Genomic DNA, 22,817 nt, shown 5'->3' with positions numbered 1-22,817 from the left:
ACGTCAATACGCGTAACTGGAAAATAAAACTTTGTATTACGTAGTCTTCTCCGTTTGCTTGCCATTTTTAAACACCTGTTATGCGTTTTTAAGGGTTCTTGTCATCTAAGTAAACGGTAAACGTTTTTATTTCAATATTTATTAAATAGTCATTGGATAAACAAAAATAAAACCAGTGTAAACTTAGACGAGTTTACGTATGTTAAACAAACTAAAACTTGGCCAGATTTATACTTTGAAATTAATCAAACTTGAGAAACTGACAAATAATATTATAAATAATAACAATTCTATTTATTTACTACCATTTAATAATCTACTTAGACGAAATAACTAAAAATATTGCACACGGTCACAAAAGACAATGCCGGAAATTGGCGTCTTTTTTTTTCACGCGGCCGGTAATATAGTTCCTTAGTTATCAGTAATATAGTTACCTCTATAAATATGGCAAGAATGCAAAGTAACACCCTGTTGCGATTTCTTACAAATCTTGCGCGCAAAAAGCAAATCTAGTATGAAAATCATTAAACTTCTAATGCTCGTAACTCAGTTCAGACTGAGTTTAGAGGTATACATGCCATAGTAAGTTTGGTTTATTACAATATTTTGTAACCAAAACACAAAGTTTGGTCGATGGCCGCGCGAAAAAAAAAGACGCCACCTTCCATACAAAATCTGGCATTGCCATTTATATGTATAAGTGTAACTTTTTACGATGTCGATTGCATGTTTTTAGATAAAAGAAATGTGTTACATAACTTTAGTGGAGAAAATTAATTTCAAGGACGTTCGTTCACTGTTATCGTGGCGTGGTTATTCAACCGCTTCTGTAATACTGTAAAACCTTCCAACTAAGTATTTTAAAAGGCTATGAAGTATTACATAAATTGCTTCAAAGGTTATTAATACACGTCTAATTTTAACATAAAAAGAATTGCCGCTGCCAGGGCCTTTCTTTAATCACTACATAGTATAAAACAAAGTCGATTTCTTGTTTGTCTGTCCCTATGTATGCTGATATCTTTAAAACTACGCAACGGCTTTTGATGCGGTTTTTTTTATAGAGTGATAAAAGAGGAAGGTTTACATTATGTATAAAACATGTTTATTATAGAAGAGAAAAGCCGAGAAATTCTATTGCACCCGTGCGAATCCGGAACGGGCCGCTATCTATCGATAAAAGAAATACTTCTTTTTTCACGTACACCTGTCCATTCGCACAAAGTTGGTCACTGGCAAAAAGCCAAAGTTCAGTGCCATGAAGATTTTCAATGGCGCGTGGAGGGTAAAGTTCAAGCTCGGGGCATTTCAATGACCCATGCAGTGATGAAAGACAGGGCGAAGTCACACGGGCGCGTTACGATGGACGGAGCGCTTTTGCTTGGTTGTATTCCTTAAAGCTTCCTAGATCCTTGCTAGACAGACACTCCAAGTCCAAAACTGCCTGAGCTCGAAGTATTCTGTCTCAATCAGTCTCTCGGTTTTTATAAACAAAAACTGCTATTTTTATAATTTATTAACACAAACCTAGCCGAGAAAATTACAATCGCATCTAAAAAAGCATTGGCCAAAAACGTGCAGTCATTCTGAAGTGATTCGGTATTTAATCCTAATAATATTATACAGTGCGAGTCACGTTAAAGTGTACATATGAAAATAGATAAAACTAGACCTATTTTTATCGACAAAAAAGAGGTCAAATTTTTTTTGAGATAAAAAAAAAATATAGATTTTTTTTCTTCCAATTACTTATTGTAAAGAAAACGTAATAACTTTTAAACTAAGCGGTATCTCCTGATAAAATAAAAACTATAATGATGCTAAATAACAGGCGATACTAAAAGAATACATAAAAAAGGTCAACAAATAATAAAGAATGTCACTTTTTGAAAAAAAATATGCTTTTAAATTCGTGTTTTTTGGTTATTTGATAAATGGCAATGCCAGATTTTGTATGGAAAGTGGCGTCTTTTTTTTTTTCGCGCGGCCATCGACCAAACTTTGTTTTTTAAATACAAAATAGTGTAATAAACCAAACTTACTATGGCATGTATACCTCTAAACTCAGTCTGAACTGAGTTACGAGCATTAGAAGTTTGATTATTTTCATACTAGATTTGCTTTTTGTGCGCAAGTTTTGTAAGAAATTGCAACAAAATATTGCGCTATTTTTTTATTGCGCTGATTCTGCTCCATACTGATGTCTGGAGCCTTTAATGGATGATATTGTTTGTTTACACATACAATCTCACTATTTTGTTGCAATTTCTTACAAAACTTTGCGCGCAAAAAGCAAATCTAGTATGAAAATCATTAAACTTCTAATGCTCGTAACTCAGTTTAGACTGAATTTAGAGGTATACATGTTATAGTAAGTTTGGTTTATTACACTATTTTGTAATCAAAAAACAAAGATTGGTCGATGGCCTCGCGAAAAAAAAAAGACGCCAATTTCCGGCATTGTCTTTTCTCCAAAAAATGCCCCCATAACAGGTAGTTTTTATTACTTTGTATTATTCTCTATCGTATTACCTTCGTAAAACCAAAAATCAAATGTCTCTATCCCTATCACGTTTGCAATGATCCTTTGAACTAAGCCTCTCCGGGCGCGCCATTCAACGCTTCGTTAACAACGAAACTGAAAATGGCTCTAGATTTGTACTTTGATAAAGACAAGTTAGATTTCAAATAAAAACAAAAGATTTCGAAGTAAAATAAGCATTTTAGTTAAAATTAAAATTGTCTCTACCTGTAGCGGAGAATAATGTTGTGGCAGGCCTTTGTTCAAACGATCATAGCAAATGTTGTGATAGGGACAGAGACATGCGGCTTTTGGTTTTACAAAGATAATACGATAGAAAATAATACAAAATAATAAAAACCACCTGTTATAGGGGCATTTTTTGGAGAAATTTATCAAAAAACCAAAAAAATACGAATTTAAAAGTAGTTTTTTTTTTTTTTTCAAAAAGTGTCATTTTTTATTATTTGTTGGCCTTTTTTGTGTATTTTATGTATTTTTTTAGTATCGCCTGTTATTTAGCATTATTACTGTTGTTGTACTACTATTTTATCAGGATATACCACTTAGTTTAAAAGTTATTGCGTTTTCTTTACAATAAGTAATTGGAAGAAAAAAAAATTCTATAAAACATAAATCTCAAAAAAGTTTTTGACCTCTTTTTTGTCGATAAAAATAGGTCTAGTTTTATCTATTTTCATATGTACACTTTAACGTGACTCACACTGTAAATGCGAAAGTTTGGATGTCTGGATGTTTGTTACTCTTTCACACAAAAACTACTGAACGGATTTTGATGAAACTTTACAGTATTATTGTTTATAACCCAAAATAACATAATAGGCTATAATTGATGACGATCTGTGACAAACTAAATTTAGACGTCAGTAGCAGTAGACGTCGTCTGATATCAAATAAGGAGGCGATGCTTTTGTCCATGAGTGGATAAAGGCCTCAAAAATTTATAGCGTTAGAAGAAAGGAAGAACAACTTACGATGGGTACGCGACGGTGCAGACAAAGATTGGGATGACGTCTGGTTCCGGCGGCTGCGGTGGGCTCGACGCGTCGATCGACTCGAGCGCAGCCCCAACGAACACGTTCTCGCAAGCCTGTAAGAGAAACCCTGTAGTTACAACACTGGTGCTAGATGCAGAACTTATACAGCACGCAATCCACAAGAGGGCGATTCTCAAATACCTATATAAAAACTTTTTGAAACAACACCGTAACTGAAATATCGCATTTCACGAAGATTTTTATAAAAAAAAATAATCAAAAAGACCTCTCAATACTAATAGAGATTTCTGTGGAGTACCCATACAAAAATTTTATTTATAGCACTACAATTTTACCTTTCATATAGGACAGGTTTATTTAAGCCTTATTTATTCAGTACGAGTAATCTCAATTCGTATTTTTAACAGCAAAGATGAGTAAAATAAATCTTTTCTTACGTAAGTAATAATAAGAACTCAGTAACAAATTCCAAGGAGTCTTTTTAAAATATAATTAATTATATACTAATTAAGCTATTTCTAAAAATAGTCTATGTAACACGTAGGCAGAAAGCAGATCAAATTCGTTAGCTTTAACGCCATCGCTAACTCTTGCGAATTTTATTTCGATTATGTTATTATATTGATGTGATTTTATTAATCCAATCGAGATAAAAAATCATGCAAGCGGCCTCATTCGAAGTTAGATGAAGTAAAGCGTTCGGAGCGGCATATGCCGACAAGTGACCGACTACATAATTGAAACGTTTCGACACCAGCGAGGTTACTGCGGCACTGCCCAACTGACTTTCGACACACTACAGTGTAATCATCTAGAAACAGCACAAAATATCGCTTTTAAGGTTTCATTAAGACTAAACGAACATCTTGAACACTTTCTTGAGTTTGAGTTCCTAGAGTCCTACTTATCCACATTACTTAGAAAGGGATCTTTTTACTAAACCTAGTAGTTTGTACACAACAGTTGTCTGTTAAAAGGCACATTCAAACCATCTTTCGCGGTAAAATAAATCTTAATGTCATATTTATAAGTAATTGTAACAATAGCAGTTCACCTTCGGAACCAATTCGTCAAAACCAAAAGGAAAGCTAAGTTAAGTTAATTTCAATTATTATTTATTTAAGTAAAAAACAACAATTATTCTTATTTATTTTTTACAAAATGCTGTAATTATTGACTAACAACTTTTTAACCTGATTGTGAACCCGAAATTAACCAACCTAATATTTTATTAGAGCATTAAATAAAATTGTTTAAATAACATGTTTCATTACATTACATAAATCTTTATTAACAACAAGTATTTTTTCGATATTGCCGTGTTTTTGTTCATATGGATTTAACGTCACTTAAGCAAGTATCGTTTGTGAATAGGGGTGTTAGTGTACGGCCCAGAACACACGGTGAAACGCAATTGCAACGAAACTGCAACTCCAGTTTGAAATGGTCGCGTCATGTGTGGTCTCTCAACGGAATCTATGGCAGAAACTTAGATGCAACTCAAAAGTAACTAGAAGTTGCAGTTTCGTTGCAATTGCGTTTCATCGTGTGTTCTGGGCCTTAGTGTGGTAGCACAGCACGCACTCCAGGTCACTGGGCGTGAGCTAGATACACTTTTTTTTTTCTTTTTTTTTTATCCACAACGAGGAAGCTCTTGGCCTGTATCTCACCTGATGGTAAGTGACGATCAGGCCGAAGGTGGAAGCGAGCTTCACCCGGAATCCTCAACCACGGAGGAACTGGCTATCTTACCTCTAACTGCCGGAACACAATAATGCTGTTAACATTGTTGTTATGGCGACAGACTTAGGTAAGATGGTGGTAGCTAGCCAGGCGGACTTAGAACAAGCCCTACCACCAACCAAACCGAACAGAAAAATCTGCCCCCACTGGGAATGGAACCCGGGACCTCTGCGTCTGAAGCAGGTGGTCTTACCACTAGACCACAGACTTGTAAACAATGAACAAGCCTACCTGCGTCACATCGAAGTCCTCCAGCGGTCGCATGCAGAGCGCGCACGCCTTCCTATAGTCCAGGGCGCGCTCGATGCAGGTCCGGCAGTAGGTGTGGCCGCAGGGCGTGGTGATGGGCTTGGTGTACGTGTGGTAGCACAGCACGCACTCCAGGTCACTGGGCTTGAGCTACATACACTTGTAAACAATGAACAAGCCTACCTGCGTCACATCGAAGTCCTCCAGCGGTCGCATGCAGAGCGCGCACGCCTTCCTATAGTCCAGGGCGCGCTCGATGCAGGTCCGGCAGTAGGTGTGGCCGCAGGGCGTGGTGATGGGCTTGGTGTACGTGTGGTAGCACAGCACGCACTCCAGGTCACTTGGCTTGAGCCAGCTACTGGCGCCTTGCAGGCGGACCGAGCGGAGCAGGTCACGGGCGATGCGGCGCGGGTCGCTGCCGTCAGCCAGCAGGACGATCACCTGTGCAGATGTTATGTTATAACCAGAGATGTTATGGATATCCGTAACCGTAACCGAAACTTTCGGATATCCGAAATAAAAAAAATCCGTAACCGTAACCGATTCAAAAGTTTGTGATAGTTTCGGATGTAGGCAGAGTTAAGCAAGTCCCCCCTACGCTGATTTAATGATTGCATTTTGAAGTAACACGAGTTTTTTCCATAAGATAAAAGCTTTTTGCGAGATCAAAATAAGGTGACAGATGCCAGGAAAATCTCTTCTGTACCCATTCTATTTGTAAGGCATAAACTATGTTGGACAAGTATTGCAATTTGCATTCTATAGCACAGATATCCGTGACCGTAACGTAACCGAAACCTTTGGATATCCGAAATAAAAAAACATCCGTAACCGTAACCGAAACCGGTATAACATTATTCCAATATCCGTAACCGTATCCATAACAGAAACTACATATCATCCCTAGTTATAACCAGACGTCCTACTAAAACCAGGCCTGTTCATCTCCGCGAGTTTACATCGAAAACAAAACACGCACGATTGCCCCCTACAAGAGTACTATTCGACAAGGCCTCACATACGAGCGAACATTGACTCACGCACGCGTATTCTTGTGTATGATGGAAAAAAATAAAGAAAATGATGTACTAAATACTGTGCAGTATTTAACTGCCTAAATAATAATAAAAACACAGAATGTACTTTTTTAAGTTGCCTGAAGACACTGAGAGGTAAATAAGTATTTAATATTATTCATGATAATTCATGCTAAATCATGTATTTCCTCCGCCATTTTCTGCAGATTGGCACCTCACGTCACATCATTTTACCGAAGTCAGCCCTATAGATTCGGCGCAGTACCGATCACTGACGTTTGTCAACAAAACTTCTGACAAACTTGCTTGACTCTTGAGACAAGCTAAATTATACCATATTGTTAATGACATTGAGCATACATTTTTTTAAATACCTTCGCGAAGTAAAACTTCTGTACGTAGTACTTATTATTATTCTGTGCTAAAACCAACTTGAGATATTATTAGTATTCCCGTTAACGCCTCCGAGTTAGCTTAATATGCTTGTATTTGGAGTCGATTCATACCAATAATCCATTGGACGGGGATTAAACTAGCGTTACTCGTATTTCGAACCTGCACCGTTTGAGTTGATAAAAATAATTAAGATCTTATCCAATATTACGTGGTTGAAGATCTCCAATATCGTCTCATGATTCGTACAAAAGTGTTGATGCATTTACTTAAGGATGGCGTTCGACTATTCATTAGTGTGCTTTGATACACGAGACCTAACCTAACCCAACCCACTCGTATAAATGTTACGGTCAAAGTGATAAATGTGAAAATTATGAATAATCGCCGGTTATTATGAATAATTACCGCATGATTTGGTAAATGTGATTAATATGAGGTCATTTATGTGTGTATAAAACTAAATAGGCGGCTTAGGGGTATGTTATAGGCATCATGGAAAAGTAATATTATGCAAGAAACATTCCAAACTCATTATGCCAAATTATATTAATATATGATATCAAAACGTTCAAAAGTTTGGCTGTACACGTACACAAGATGTTGTTCTCTTTTATGAAATTTGTTAGTACTAAGGTTGAATTATTAAATAATCACTGTTAAATGTGATTAATTTATCACTTTTACCGCGACTGTCTGTAATTATTCATAATAACCGGTTATTATTAATAATTATCAATTTATCACATTAACCGTAACATAAACATTATCAACTGCTACTTGTTGCAATCACCGGTGACATAATATACGGTCCATACATACCTACTACCTAAAATAGGATTTATCGAATATGCAGATGGTAACAAAATAATAATTTTCCTTCTGAATTAAATTTAACTGTCATATCGCCACTATTTACTGCCTGGATCGGAAATTCAAGTAATAATGCGTCTGTCACACAGCCTCGGATCGCGGAGGACCTTAGCTCGCGTGTCGTTTCCGACGTCATGGGTAAATAATATGGTATCAATAGTATATTTTCAGAGACAATGGCATCCCGAAGGGGACGGCGCGAGGTCATCGCATCGCAGCCTGTGCTAATGTGGTGATTGACCTTTATAGCCGAGAGGAGCAAATGAGCAATAAATAGTCATTACTAACATCTTATTTTAAACGCACATAATGAATGTAATGTGCATTACTCGGAGCGGTGTAACAGCGTCGTAACGAAAGGCTTACGTGAACTTTACGTAACTTTTCATGGCAATGAAATGGTCTTCCGTCAATGTCACGAGACATGCACGTCGAGGGTGATTAACTCCACGTAACACGCTATATACTTAGGTGCAGGTGGTCCTAATTCCTAATTTATGTTCAGGGTTGTTTACTACATAATCCCTGTTAGATAAATCGAACGCAGCTGTTCCCTTCGACCTCTACAACACCTTATTAGGACCTTGATATCTTAATCTTTAAACATGTTTAGTAATGGAAACAATTTGTACGATTGTTATGTAAAGGTTAAAGTTTTATTAGATTACTTTAACGAGAAACTAGCTCGTGAAATAAGAAGGTGGTTGGAATAATGACAAGTGCGAATATCAAAATAAAACAGTATTTTAGGTAGTAAGTCTAGTTCCAAAGAAAATGTTATTGTATAAACATCATGTTTTAAACTTCCCGAATTAGATCATTAGCATATTAAGTAAATTTATATAATATTAAAACAACGGAAACTTACATCTGACTCAGCTGTTATTGTCAATAGCATGTTTTAATTTACTTTAAATTACGTATTTATTTATTTAATTGAAGGAATCGTTAATAAACATCAATAAACGTTTATACAAATAATACAAAGTAACATTACCGCACTGGTAACTATTTATAAAATAATTCAATACTAATTCAATTGAGTTTAAAATCCTGAGATGATGTACGTACCTAACAAAATATCTGAGCGCCCACTTTTCAATGAAAGGGTCCAAATTTAGTTACTACGCCTTTATAATATGTAGAAATAAGCGCCACAAAGACTTGCCATTATGTCATTGTGATTGCGCCAGCTAGTGTAGTAGTAGAGTTTTGCCTAAGCCACAATAGCTAGTGGAAAAGGGAAGCCTTTTGATGAAACTCTAGCTACTAGCTAGAGTAATCGATTCGCGTCATGAGGTATTCGAACATTTTCGATTCTAATAGAAGTCGGAACAAAATTGTTCAAATGTAGATTGACCTGTTCCTGTTACTATACAAGGGTAAATTATATTGATACCATAAAGTTAATATTCCTTCGGAATAAAGCGACAATGGATATCATTGGATGTCATTTGTGTGTTAGTGTCAGGATTATTTCACTGTTTTGTACATTAAATCAATCGCCACGTTTCTAAAGCACTTTTCACTTAGACATCCACCATTTCACTCACGTAAAATCTGAAAAAATTTCACAGTTAAAATTTTAAGTATGCCAAATAAGTACTAACGAACTGTCAAATAGTTGCAAAAAACGGTTCTGTTACGTCGCATCTCTTTTTATCACACAGTGTTGCTGCTGTAGTGACATCTCGCTCGCTCAGTCCTTCGTTGCTCTATTCCATAGGTAAGTATATAAACTTTATGATTGATAATAATGTTAATCCTAGTTACGAATGTAACGACGTCGATATTTTGTTGTATAATCAAATGATCGGGCAAACAGACTTTTGCCCTTTGAGGTGAGAAGGGTATCATACTATCGCATGCAGTGTTCCAAATCTGTATTGCGGCTCTTAAGTTAGGCCCATTCATGGAAAATGCAAGTGCGGATATAGGGGTATAAATTGTAACTGTGTTTTTCAACAGTGGTGATGTATATTTTAGGACTAGTTAGATGCAAAATACAAAGGATACATTAAAATTAATTGTTAACTGAATAGTAGATACTTAAATTAAAATGTAAAGGTGGTTTTAAAGTAATAACTAAGTGTTGTAATTACCTATATCTTTACTTATTCTTACGTAACTTTGTCTTACAAGACAGTGTGTGTGTCACCCGCACCTACCAAAGTCTCTCGCATATCGTCCATTCTTTCGATTGAATACATTAGCGCGATTCCACATTGCGCTCCAATTAGTACAGATGAGAGCATGCGAAGCGTAACACTGTGGCATCTTTATACATTTCGATGTCGAATCACGAAAAGGCGTATCTAACAAAATGGCAATAGTGAGTTAAACACACTATGTTATTAAAAACGTGCATTTTATAATATCTCAAAATATCGTAACTGAATTCTTTTTCAGGAAGCCAGTATTGGCAGTTAAATAGGTCCTGAAATGCATTTTTCCGTACTTACAATTTTCTTCTTTACGCTTGGAAGAAAAATATGTAGTCAGATGTGTTATAGACTGTAAATTAAATCTTTATACTAGACTAGCGGCCGCTCACGACTTCGTACGCGTGGCTCCCGTTTTACCCCCTTAGGGCAGGAGTTTCGTAATATCGCGGATGCCTACGTCATAACATCTACCTGCATGCCAAATTTCAGCCCGATCCGTCCAGTGGTTTGGGCTGTGCGTTGATAGATCACTATGTCTGTCAGTCAGTCACCTTTTTTGAGTTATATGTATATATTATTTAGATACTAACCTGGGACAATAACATGCGGACGTTCCGCGCGACCGCGAGCGACTCGCAGGAGGCCGCGACGCGCGCTAGATGCGGCGCCGCGTCGCGGTAGCGGCCCACCAACAGCAGTCGGCGCGCGTACTCAAACTGCACCTAAACGTTGTTTATATAGACTATAATTTTCAGTGCACAAATTAGTAATATCCCAGTTAACCCTTAGTTAAGCTAGAAGCCCATCCCATCTCATCTCAGTTGCAATATTAAGAGGCTCCGCATATACAGACTTTTGTGTCCAGTTGCTTCCACAATGCACTTCCACATTTCCTAGGATGGTGTGCCGTGCCGGTAACAGAGAGGCTACGTTTGCGCAACCCCTGACCCAGTTCATTCATACTAGGGCACCATTTCATTGGAAATTGAACAATTCTGTAGTAATTTAAGTGTAAACTAGACTACTAGCGAGTAGTATGTAGCATTCAGCTAAGTTACTAATTTATGATGCAACCTTTTCTCGCAAAATATTTTTTATTCTAGTAGTTTTCCTGAATCACATATCTATATTTTGGTTATTCATTTATATATTTTGACATAGACGAATTATTTAATTCTCTAAGATTTTTTACTTTCTATCCTTTTTAAGGGGAGAACACGATTAAATTACAATCATTTCCAGACAGCATTATTGTGTCATCAGCTAGACAAAGAACATTCGTCATACGATTAATGTTTTTCAATTGGATTAATATTCAAATTACAAAATGATAACGTTGGATGAGCGTAGTTTCGTTTTCTATTGACGTCATTCAATTAAATTAAATTTTTCATTCATTCGGCCTTCTCAAGTATACCAGCAGAGAGAGCAAAATTGCATTTTACCTAATATTCATAGATAGGTAATAAAACGATTATTCGTGTTTTCTGATAAAGGTAATAATTAATATCCTCTAATTTTTCCTTGTGATCCGTAGGAATACGTCAATATAAGTAAATATGACTGTTCGTGCAAGCATGCAATATTTCATTTTAGTTTGCCCAAAACATTGCTACCACTCAAAGGTAAAATATTTTACACTAGAAACAACGGAATCACTGAGTGAGTCAAACATAAAAGACGTACTTGACATTTTTCAACATTTTATCAACAGTCCCAAAAATAAAGTAGGTGTGTCACTACTTGCACCTTAATGGACAGCAGCCAAATGCATCCACCAGGTGTGAAGTTTAAGCTACGCTACGACAGATTAAAATGACACTCAAGTATGAACGAATGTACACTGAAGAATAGATTCAAGTGTGCTTGGTATAAGCAGATGCTGCAATTTGTCTTACTATGATTCAATCAATTTAAATCGAGTTTTGATGTACGTTTCATAATACGGGTCTTCTAATTTCGTATAGCCCTGAGGAAAACATGTGCTTTTCAACCGACTTCAAAAAAGGAGGAGGTTCTCAATTCGACCCGTATGTTTTTTTTTTCTATGTTTGTTACGCGTTAACTCCGCCAATTATGAACCGATTTGAACAAATCTTTTTTCGGCGTATAGGTAATACCTCAAGGGTGGTCCCATTTAAATTTAATAATAGAAAAAACAACCCCCAAGGTTGAAAAATTGGGGATGAACTTTTTTATACGCAATATCTCCGCCGATTATAAATCAATTTGAACGATAATTTTTTTGTTGAATAGGTATTATCAAAAGGGTGGTTTCATGCGAATTTGAAGAAAATATTTCACCCCTAAGGGTGGAAAATTGGGGATGAACTTTTTTATATGCAATATTTTTAATTTTTAGTTTTTTTTGTGTTCACGCATTTGAAGTCGGTTTTATTTTTTTAAAAAGGTAATTATTTTCTGCGCCAACGGCAATATTTCCCAAACTTTGTTTCTATTTCGATAACGCAACGACAAAACACACGTTTCGTTTCAACCATTACTCAACTTGCAAGTTGTTTTCAAAAACAAACACGTGAGACGGTTCCTACTCACGAGTCAATCATTGAATGATGTTTGGCTTCCTACTGGATTTGTAGAATTTCGAAAATTTTTAATTATTTTAATTTTCATACAAATCGGATTTTATAAAATTTATTTTGTATGAAAATTTAACAAATTAAAATGATGATATCAAATTTCTGACTTCACCATACCATTTATATGCCCATGTAAACATGGGCTAGTGTCGGCTCATATACCCATTTACCTAACACCCTGTATATTAACTTTTATCTCAAGAACAAAATCATTTTGACATATTTCCATACCTACAGAATTGATGAAATATCAGCCCCAAAACAAATATATTTTCTATGGCAGAATAAGAAACACCAAAAAATCCTTTATCAAAACAATGGCACGTGTCGAAAGATGATTCAATGTTTAAAGTAGACACGCAGATATGAATTAATATGTAATAGAGGCAATAAGTCAATAAGTCAAAATGACTAGCATGCAACTACTCGCGTATAAATTGTAATCACGCACTTATTACAATACATACCTACATGATTATTCCGTATGCGTACTGGCGATGTATATTTTGGAGCAAGATAATTGACCTAAGTCAATACAAAGTATACGCGAGCAGTACGCAGCATATGCGTACTGGTCGTGTATAGTTTGGAGGAGCTTAGTAAAAAAAGTCATTTCCAAACTATACTCGATTAGTTTCACACCCTTGCGTTCTGGCTATGTATAGAACGGAAAGACGCGACGCCGCCCTAGTCAATCGTCATCATCATCATCAGATTGCGAACTCAATTAATTGCCTCACAATTATCGATTTTAAAAAGAATTTTACATCCAAATGAAAACTTACTCAGTTTACAGCGCAGCGCTAGTTATGAGTTTATTATAGAAGTTGTCTTGGAATTATTTGTTATTGGTATCCACTTTCAATTACTTCTACCTCCTACTAACAAACCAGTAATTGATATCAACTACCCAATTAATTTCTAACAGACCAGTAATTTGTGGCAGAATCCTTGGGAAAAAATCTTTGATTGTGTATCTGTAGCAGCGGAAAGTGTCATTATAATGTCATGTCATGGCCGTGACCCACATTATTGTCCTGAAGCAGTGGTAGGGTTTAAATTGGACGTGTAAAAGCTTTTTAAAAGCCTAAAACTCCGCAGACGACAAACTTTTAGTCGGCCGATGGTTTTGTCGTGATTTTATATTAATGAAAGAGCGCACATTACAGATTTGGTATCGGCCGATTCCTAATAGAAATTGGAAGCCGACCAGACTATCAGCCGATAAAAAGTTTGTAGTCTGCTGCGACTCTTCAAAAAGACACAAAATTAAATAACTTTTGTCTACCTGTGGCGACATCGGCATCCTGGCGTTGACGTCACACGGAGCGTTGGATCGCACACGCATCGGCGCACTGCGGTTTCCGCGAGAGCGGCGCGGGCGAACCGTGCCGCCTACCGATGGCCCTGTCAGACAAACAAACATGTTTTTTGACACAGCTTTTGACAGAAAACATATTTCGCTGAATTTGCAAAAATGGAGCAGACACAATTTGCTAAGTTATTACTATAAGCATTTCCTTCCACTTCATGTTTAAATTGCTTTTATACATTTTCGNCTGCGATTTGTCTATGATTTTACATGGTCCATCAAGTTAAATCACCAAAAAAGCTGTTTTCGTTCATTCTTTTTGTATAGTCTGTGGAAAGAAAATATTAAACTCTGTTTTAGCTATCAAAGGTTTATAAACGATTATGAATAACGTTTTTTATCAGAGGTTTATAAGAGTGTTTTAAGCCTATCAAACGTTTTAGCTAATGTAGGTTTTAAACCTATATTAGCATTTTATTATGAATAAGACCGTTTAAAAATAAAAGTATTTTATTACCTAGACCACATTATTATTATATTTTTAATTAAAATCCATAGCAAAGCAAAAATATGAAGATCTGACAACAATAACAGATTTCTTGGGCTACTTCTTCTCAACACTAGCCTATATTAATATTATCCCGAGGGAGTGGTTGAAAGCCTATTTACAAAAAACAGATCAACTTTATTGAAGAATAATAATGTGCACGACGCGACGCGACGCGACGAGTTAGTTGACATCTCCAAAACTATCTACTTGACGAATTTAACTTTACAAGGTTAAGTATTGTTATTAATTAATAGTGACCTCTCGCTTTTATACTCCTAAAAAGATACGTGACTTAGACAAGTTGCTGTAATAGAGATATCAGTTGACCCGCGTACCTGTCAGCTCCCGCTTTCTGTGTGTCCTCGTCTTTCTTTCATCATCTACGTCGGATAAGAAACTTTTTGTTTGTAATTACAACGGTTTCGGCTATTAACCCTGCAAACGTTCCTGTTATTTTGGTCTTGGCCTGGCAACTTGCCTTGTCGTTCATTGACTTAGCCATTCAGTATCAACGACAAAATTACTCCCTCCAACAAAATACGTCGTTCTCGTGTTTTTTTTTTGCTGATTACGAAGGAGATCGGACTGGACTGGACCAGTCAATGAGGGCTATCGTTTTTATACTTAACAGTTGGTACCCCTGGCGATTGACAGGAACTTACCCTACAGTGGCGCCATCTTGATGAGTTCAAATCCAATAGTCCTCCTATCACTTTAGCGCTCACCAGTTGGTGCCACTGTCTTCGCTACAAGCAAGTGACAGGACCTTACTCTACAGTGGCGCTAACTGGTGAGCGCTAAAACGATAGCCCTCATTGAGGTACTTATTGTGAGCGGTCAAAAAAATTGTTCTCCATAGATTTCGCATGTAAATAACTAAATACCCATGTTTCACGTCTCTTGTAGGATTCGTTTTTCAAAGCCAAACTGTCCGAATGATTTATTGAAAAATCGCATATCGCAAAAAAATAAACATGAACCATGACGTCCATGACCTATGATATAACATAATTAATTAAGTTCATTTAAAATCGTCGTTTTATGAGCCAGTTCAAGGATTAATTTGTGAATAACAGTCCACATGTCCGATCTGCTATTATTTTATTATTCACTATGGATGGCAACTTAGTTGTGTTTTGACAGATGGGCAATTCTCTGTTCTGTTGCAAAACGCATGGATGGCGTGGCGCCGTTTCGCGCCGGCTCACTATGGAGCGAAATTGCGATTTATGGACATAGCGATTTTTTTCACAATTTCTATTTGAAAAAAATACCTATCGATAGGTTACGTTATTCTGATAAATAAATGCTGCACAAGATTTTCTCTAAAACCAATAGTTTGACTGGAAAAAAATATTTTCCATTTTCGTTGTATGGAATGAAACATAAAGTGGTCGATTTCGACTAAGCCTTGACAGATTTTGCTTTGAAACTACTTGAGCCTTGTTCTATGGCTTGTTGACTATAATCCTGCACTAACAGCGCGCGCCCAAAGTTGCCCGTTCAGAAGTTATGAGGTTCCAAAAAATGAAAATTAAAGTAAGTAAAAGTATCTTTTTTTGGGTATAAATCTTTAAAGATTCAACTAAAACATGAAAATTATATACTTTAGTAATGTAATTAACCTTTCTCTTGTCGTCTTATCTAAAGAAAAGTCAATTTTACTTACTTTAATTTTCATTTTTCGGAACCTCATAACTTCTGAACGGGCAACTTTGGGCGCGCGCTGTTAGTGCAGGATTATAGTCAACAAGCCATAAAACAAGGCTCAAGTAGTTTCAAAGCAAAATCGGTTAAGGCTTAGTCGAAATCGACCACTTTATGTTTCATTCCATACAACGAAAATGGAAAATATTTTTTTCCAGCCAAAATATTGGTTTTAGATAAAAACGCTCGTAATATTTATTCATCAGAATAACATACCCTATCGATAGGTATTTTTTTTAAACAGAAATTGTGAAAAAAAAATCGCTGATTTAAGTCCTTTTAAGTTTATTAAAATGTGTTTTTAGCAGTAATTTAAGGTTAATTTACATTATTAACGTATAAAATCTTTATATTTTTGTTAAATCTTTAAAGATATTCCAAAAAAAAGTCACTTTTACTTACTTTTTTTTAATTTTTCAGAACCTTATAACTTGTGAACGGGCAACTTTGCATGCGCGCTGATAGCGTAGGATTACAGTCAACAAGCCATAGAACAAGGCTTAAGTAGTTTTAAAGCAAGATCTGTCAAGGCTTAGTCGAAATCGACCACTTTATGTTTCATTCCATACAACGAAAATGGAAAATATTTTTTTCCAGTCAAACTATTGGTTTTAGAGAAAATCTTGTGCAGCATTTATTTATCAGAATAACGTAACCTATCGATAGGTATTTTTTTCAAATAGAAATTGTGAAAAAAATCGCTATGTCCATAAATCGCAATTTCGCTCCATACGCGGCTCTCGCGGCGACCGCTTTCCACGGCGCCGCAGCGGCCTTGGCTCCGATGCGGGCTGGGAGCCGCGTTGGGATTGTTAAATGTATAATAACAAACAATTTTATGTGTCGTTATTTTACATTACCACATTAAAATACTGTGCCCTAGTAAAATAATACTTCCAAGCAGGATACTTTTAATTATTGGAATGCTAATATAAATTCCATAGTTAGCGGAAGATATTATAAACATTATTATAAATGTAGACATTAATTGATCAATAGAATTGTTCATATTGTTACCATTGCAACTGTACGAGTATGTACGATAAGGTATATCATTTTACAGAAATACCCAATGACGTGTTTCCATCATTAGCTAGTAGTAATGTTATGTAAACGTGTGACAGTACATATTATATCTTAAACAAGTTAAATCGTCTTAAGGGTTATTACAAGTAATGTATATGGTCATTATTCGCCGAAATATTTGCCTTTATAAATCGCAAAGACTGTGACATTTGTACACTGCTACATAATACGGCGTTACATAACCCAGAACGGAGTCAGAGTCTGCGTTATGTTATGTAACACGCCGTCGCAAGTGATCAGCGGAGGGATGAGATAACTTAGGTTTTAAGGCCAACACTAACTTATATAAAACGAGTAATTAGATCGTATTGATCATAATAATGATAATGATTATTGCCTTAATTAGGTACTTTAGTTTAGTTACATCGCCAAATTGTATAACTTGCTGTCTTTACAAATATTTGTTTCGATTCACTAATTAACTGGTTAATTCAGAGTTGCCACTTCAATTAAATTATTTTTATCGTTTCTTTAAAATACTAATTAAAACGTCATTACAGTTTTATTTGTATATTTTTTGCACCTGCACAAATGTCAAAAATAAAGGCAAAGTATTTAAGGTTTATTTATAATTATTTAAGCCTAAAATAATCATTAATTATTTAATTCTGCATATTCCGCTAATCGCTTGTGACTCGCGCAGCGTGTCACGCTATTATTCAAGTTCGTATCGACGACTGACAACGACCTAAGCCTTTCATGACCACCACAAAGAAATACCCTTCGAGAAAAAAATAGACCGACTATTGTTTCTGGGTTTAACTGTTATTTTACAGACGATTACATAATTTAATTTCGTAAACGGCTCAAAATTCCCCATTTAGGTTTGTGTTTTCCAAACAGAAAACAATGCAGCAAGGTGAATCGCTTCAAGTACTAAGACGTCATTCAAGGATTTCGTAATTTTAGTACCAGGAATAGAACTACTTCTGGTGAAACACTCGGAAAGGGCGCGAGATCTACACTCCATAACACAAGTATTTAGGTATCTATGTTTCATTCATTACATTGAGATCATGACGATTTATAAGTACTCGTGTTGTTGAAAAAGATATAACACTGCACAACAGCATTTCTGATGATTGGGTTATGTTACATGATATTAGTCCAATTTTTAATGACGATTTCAAATCTGTGATTGAAATGTCTGTATCAGCTCTGGTTAAAAAAATATGACACTTGGGTCTTTTTGTAAAAAAAACACTCTTTTTTAGAGATGATCCTATTTTATGAAGTTGTTAAGTTGAAAAAACTTTCTTTTATTTGACTTCCTTGCTGATGCTGAAGGCAGACAGCTCTTCTGAATGATTCAACAGCAGTCAGCCATCATGTGTGCATTCCAGTGGCCCTGATAGCGTCCCTCTATCGTACGAAGGCCCTGGTGGATTTGCTCGCCATGTTCTTCACTTAGATCCTTAAGAGTTGTGATAAAATTGTTCAGGTGATTGCGAAGAGAGTGTAATTCGATGTTTATATTACATCCAACCAAAAAAACATGTTTGTAAGTGACTCATACGTTGTTCGATTTGTAAGAATAGTAAGATTTTTTCGGATTTTCCAAAAAAAATAATTAAAATGCCAAAATAACTCATTCCATATCTTTTCGGAAGACTTGAAGATTCCTTTCAGATCATAGCGGTTTCGTACCTAAATCTACACATATTCTTATTTGTTTATAAACGTAAAAACTCAACGCATCTTTTCCACGCCTTTTGCGGAATTCAAGGCTTATCTTTCATTTCCACTGGGTCCCCAAACTAATTTTTGTAAGCCAATTTTACGAACTTTGTCACATTTAAACGGATTATTTAAACATATCCTCTCCGCAAATGAAACAAAATTGATTTAGATCATTCACACAAACACTTCTTAATGCTACCATATTAAATTATACAAAGAAAACATAGTATTTTTTGAACTGTCGGCGAATTAAGACTGAAATTTAGGAATTTTTGAGTGAAAGCTATAACACGTAAACAAGAGCTGCTACGAAAAAATAGACGGCAGATTCAGAATCAGCGACGTCAAATTAGTAAACATCATGTAATGAAAGTCAATCATCAGCCAAAAGTTGCAATTTTGTTGTGCAGTGTAATTTATTAGCTGCGCCCGGGCCCGGGACTTCGTACGCGTGAAAATCTCTTTTCACCTAGGGATGTGAAAAATACGTGCGAAATAGGGATGTCACGTTTTATTTTGTCAGACCTACTGAATACTTATACACACACAATTTCATAAGAATCGGTCAAGCCGTTTCGGAGGAGTTTTGTCACAAACATTTGTGACTCGAAAATTTTAATTTTATGATTAGATTTCATCATCATTCATCATCATCATTTCAGCCACAGGACGTCCACTGCTGAACATAGGCCTCCCCCAATGACTTCCACATCGCACGGTTGGTAGCGGCCTGCATCCAGCGCCTTCCCGCTACCTTTATCAGGTCATCGGTCCACCTTGTGGGTGGACGTCCCACGCTGCGTTTTCCGGTACGTGGCCTCCATTCCAGAACCTTGCTGCCCCATCGGCCGTCAGTTCTGCGTACTATGTGCCCAGCCCACTGCCACTTCAGCTTGCTGATCCGTCGGGCTATGTCAGCGACTTTAGTTCGTTTACGGATCTCCTCATTTCTGATTCGATCTCGTAAAGAAACACCGAGCATAGCCCTCTCCATAGCACGCTGTGCAACTTTGAGCTTCTGTATAAGGCCTATAGTGAGGGGCCACGTTTCCGAGCCATAAGTCATCACAGGTAACACACATTGGTTGTAGACTTTCGTCTTCAGGCACTGGGGTATACTTCAACGCTAAACTGGGCATGCGAGGTGATGATGAGCTGAGAGTGGGGCAATATGGATATGGGCGACGGAACCCCAGGGGACAGAGGCTGGCCGAGTTCCTGGAAAAGGAGAATCTCTATGCGATGAACTCCTTCTTTCAGAAGCCGCCTCACAGGAAGTGGACCTGGATGAGTCCCGATGGTTCCACGAGAAATGAGATCGACTTCATTATGACCACAAAGCGACGAATATTTAGCGATGTCTCCGTGATCAACAGGGTGAAAACCGGTAGTGATCACCGGATAGTCAGAGGCATACTAAACATTAACGTCAAGCTGGAGAGGTCCCGTTTGATGAAGTCTACGCTCCGCCCCTCTAATGCTCATATTCACTGCCCCGAGAGCTTTCAGCTCGAGTTGTCGAATCGCTTTGCATGCCTGGAAAATTGCGAGTCAGTGGACGAGATAAATAACAGGTTCGTAGAAACTGTCCAAGCGGTCGGGTCGAAATTTTTTAGACCACGACGTAAAAATAAACCGCAAAAGCTATCCGACCGTACCCTCAAACTCATGGTTGAAAGACGTTCAATGACACTGCAGACCTCCGTTGACGCTAAGGCATATCGGCAGCTCAATAGACAGATATGGAAGTCCTTGCGACATGATGTTCGCAACTTTAATACTAATAGTATTAAAGAGGCGATAGAGCGGAACCAAGGCTCCAAAGTGTTTGCAAGAGACAATTCTATTGGGCAAAGCCAGCTGACGAAGCTGAAGACGGCAGACGGTAGTGTAACGTCAACAAAAGCCGAGGTTCTGGGTGAGATCGAAAGGTTTTATGGACAGTTATATACCTCGGTCACCAAACCTGTTGATAGCTCAGCCACAGATCCAAGAGCTAAGCTAACCCGACACTATACCGAGGATATCCCGGATATCAGCCTATACGAGATTAGGATGGCTCTCAAACAACTCTGATTAGATTTATATTAAGTTAAATAAAGTTACCAGCCGGTGCAGCCGCGCAATGAAATTGCCGGAATGTGGTTAACGGCGTTCATTGTAAAACCGAGACAAAGGTAATACATTACAAACAAAGACGGTTGGGAAATCGGAAATGTCGGTTATCAGCAGACTAAATAGTCATAAAATGATAGTTACAAACACGCGTTCCGTGTAGCCTGACCTTTATCAGGCTTTGCAAGGCAACGGCCTCGTTAATAGAGAATATCTAGCAGATAAAAATATTAAATAAAAATATTTACTTTGCTTATTTTTAAATTGATTAGCGCTTAAGACGATGCCTACCATAGCTAAAAGATTTTATCGGACTACTCACTATAAGAAGATTACGAAGAAGGGTATTTTCGTTTTAAAATACGAATAAGTTCTCGTCGGAGAAAAACTGCGGGTAATTTAACGCTGCAAAGAACATGTCGAAACTGGGAATAATTAGGTACAAAAGTGGAACTGTATTACTCTATGAGACGATCTGATGTTATTACATAAGTTGAATAATATTTACATAGCATTAATCACAAGTGACAGAACCCAAATAATAATTTTATTTTAACATAATAAGTTGGCCGGTTAACCGGTTGGCCAAATGATTTCAAGTTCACAAAATAAAGCTATAAACATACGTTTGTAATAATACTGTATAATGATTATATTTGCATTGTTACATCATTATGGTCTAGCAACCCGCCCAGGACACGCACGACTAAAAGAATTTAAACCTTGCTCTTGAAAGGAGTTGTCCCAATTTCGGCCCGGAGGTTGTACGCCATATCAAAAATCAAGAAAAATCTACTGATTAAGGGAAAAATATAAATAACTATATCTAGCATATAATTTAGCCGCTCAAAATCAAAAACTATTCATGAATTATCATTCTCAAATGCATACACAAGATGGTGTATGGCGTCAGATAAAAAAAAAGATGAACCATAGACTATCAGATTTCATCTGTCACTCTCCACCAAGATACGACTTAATGTCAAAAGTGACAGATGTCATCAAAATGACATTCGTCCACCATGATGGTTTTTGTGGTTGAGTATTGCTATTTTCTTAAGAGCGTTTACGTCTAGCGTGGCATGTCAAGTTTAGGTAATTTCGATGCTGTTTTTATTCACACTAAAATAATTATGACTGTGTGCGTGTTCTTACGCTCTATAGTCAAACCAAAATACTTTCATCCACCATCGTAAAAGTGTGCCAGGCTGTCAAGTGACAGCCCAAAGAAACTATAAAATCTTCAAATCTTCCAACACCGACTCCATAATTATAAATAATGGTATACATTAGTCCTAATCAATAATAAATACGTAAATTCTTTATCAAATAGTAAATTATCAAAGGTTTTTTACTATTTTGAGAATATTTTATACAGCCTATGTTCAGCAGAAAAAAAATTGAATTTTAATGGTGAGAGATTTTTTCAAATCGGTTCTATTCAAAACAAACTTTTCCTGTTTACTATTCTTTTTTTATCCGGAAAATGCATAACATTTCATACCCACCAGCTGCGGGGGCAGCTAGTGCCAGAAGGTGGGTAGCCCCTACACCCACTAAATCCTGACTGTTTCTGCCATGATCCATATGAGTGATATGAGGGAACGCGGGACATCGCCATTGGCTGTTGCCTGTAGCATTCGTCCTTAGCCGCCACCAGACACCTCCATGTCTAGCGACCGAGGCCTGTTAGGAAGGGACAGTTGGAGACCATAAGCTGTCCTCTTGCGCCCAGGGTGTCGGCGGCGGATAACCGGAGTGTCG

At 36.9% G+C, this 22,817-nt stretch overlaps 1 protein-coding gene across 5 annotated transcripts in view; it reads right to left on the bottom strand.

Moving 5' to 3' along the window:
• LOC114351961 (uncharacterized) overlaps positions 1 to 22,817 on the bottom strand; it is a 52,878-nt gene that overhangs the window by 5,728 nt on the left and 24,333 nt on the right. For all 5 annotated transcript variants that reach the window (XM_028303329.1, XM_028303330.1, XM_028303332.1 and 2 more), the window contains 4 exons: positions 13,892 to 14,010; positions 10,594 to 10,725; positions 5,719 to 5,976; positions 3,520 to 3,635 (listed from right to left, as the gene is read on the bottom strand). In XM_028303329.1, the coding sequence (XP_028159130.1) occupies positions 3,520 to 3,635; positions 5,719 to 5,976; positions 10,594 to 10,725; positions 13,892 to 14,010 (625 nt within the window). The remainder of the gene's footprint in view (positions 1 to 3,519; positions 3,636 to 5,718; positions 5,977 to 10,593; positions 10,726 to 13,891; positions 14,011 to 22,817) is intronic.

This window comes from Ostrinia furnacalis, unplaced genomic scaffold (genome assembly GCF_004193835.3).
Source record: "Ostrinia furnacalis isolate ACB-3 unplaced genomic scaffold, ASM419383v2 OfSCF1232, whole genome shotgun sequence".
Classification (NCBI taxonomy): Eukaryota; Metazoa; Arthropoda; class Insecta; order Lepidoptera; family Crambidae; genus Ostrinia; species Ostrinia furnacalis.
The sequence above is the reverse complement of the archived record's forward strand: the minus strand, read 5'-3'. Positions and strand labels throughout refer to the sequence as shown.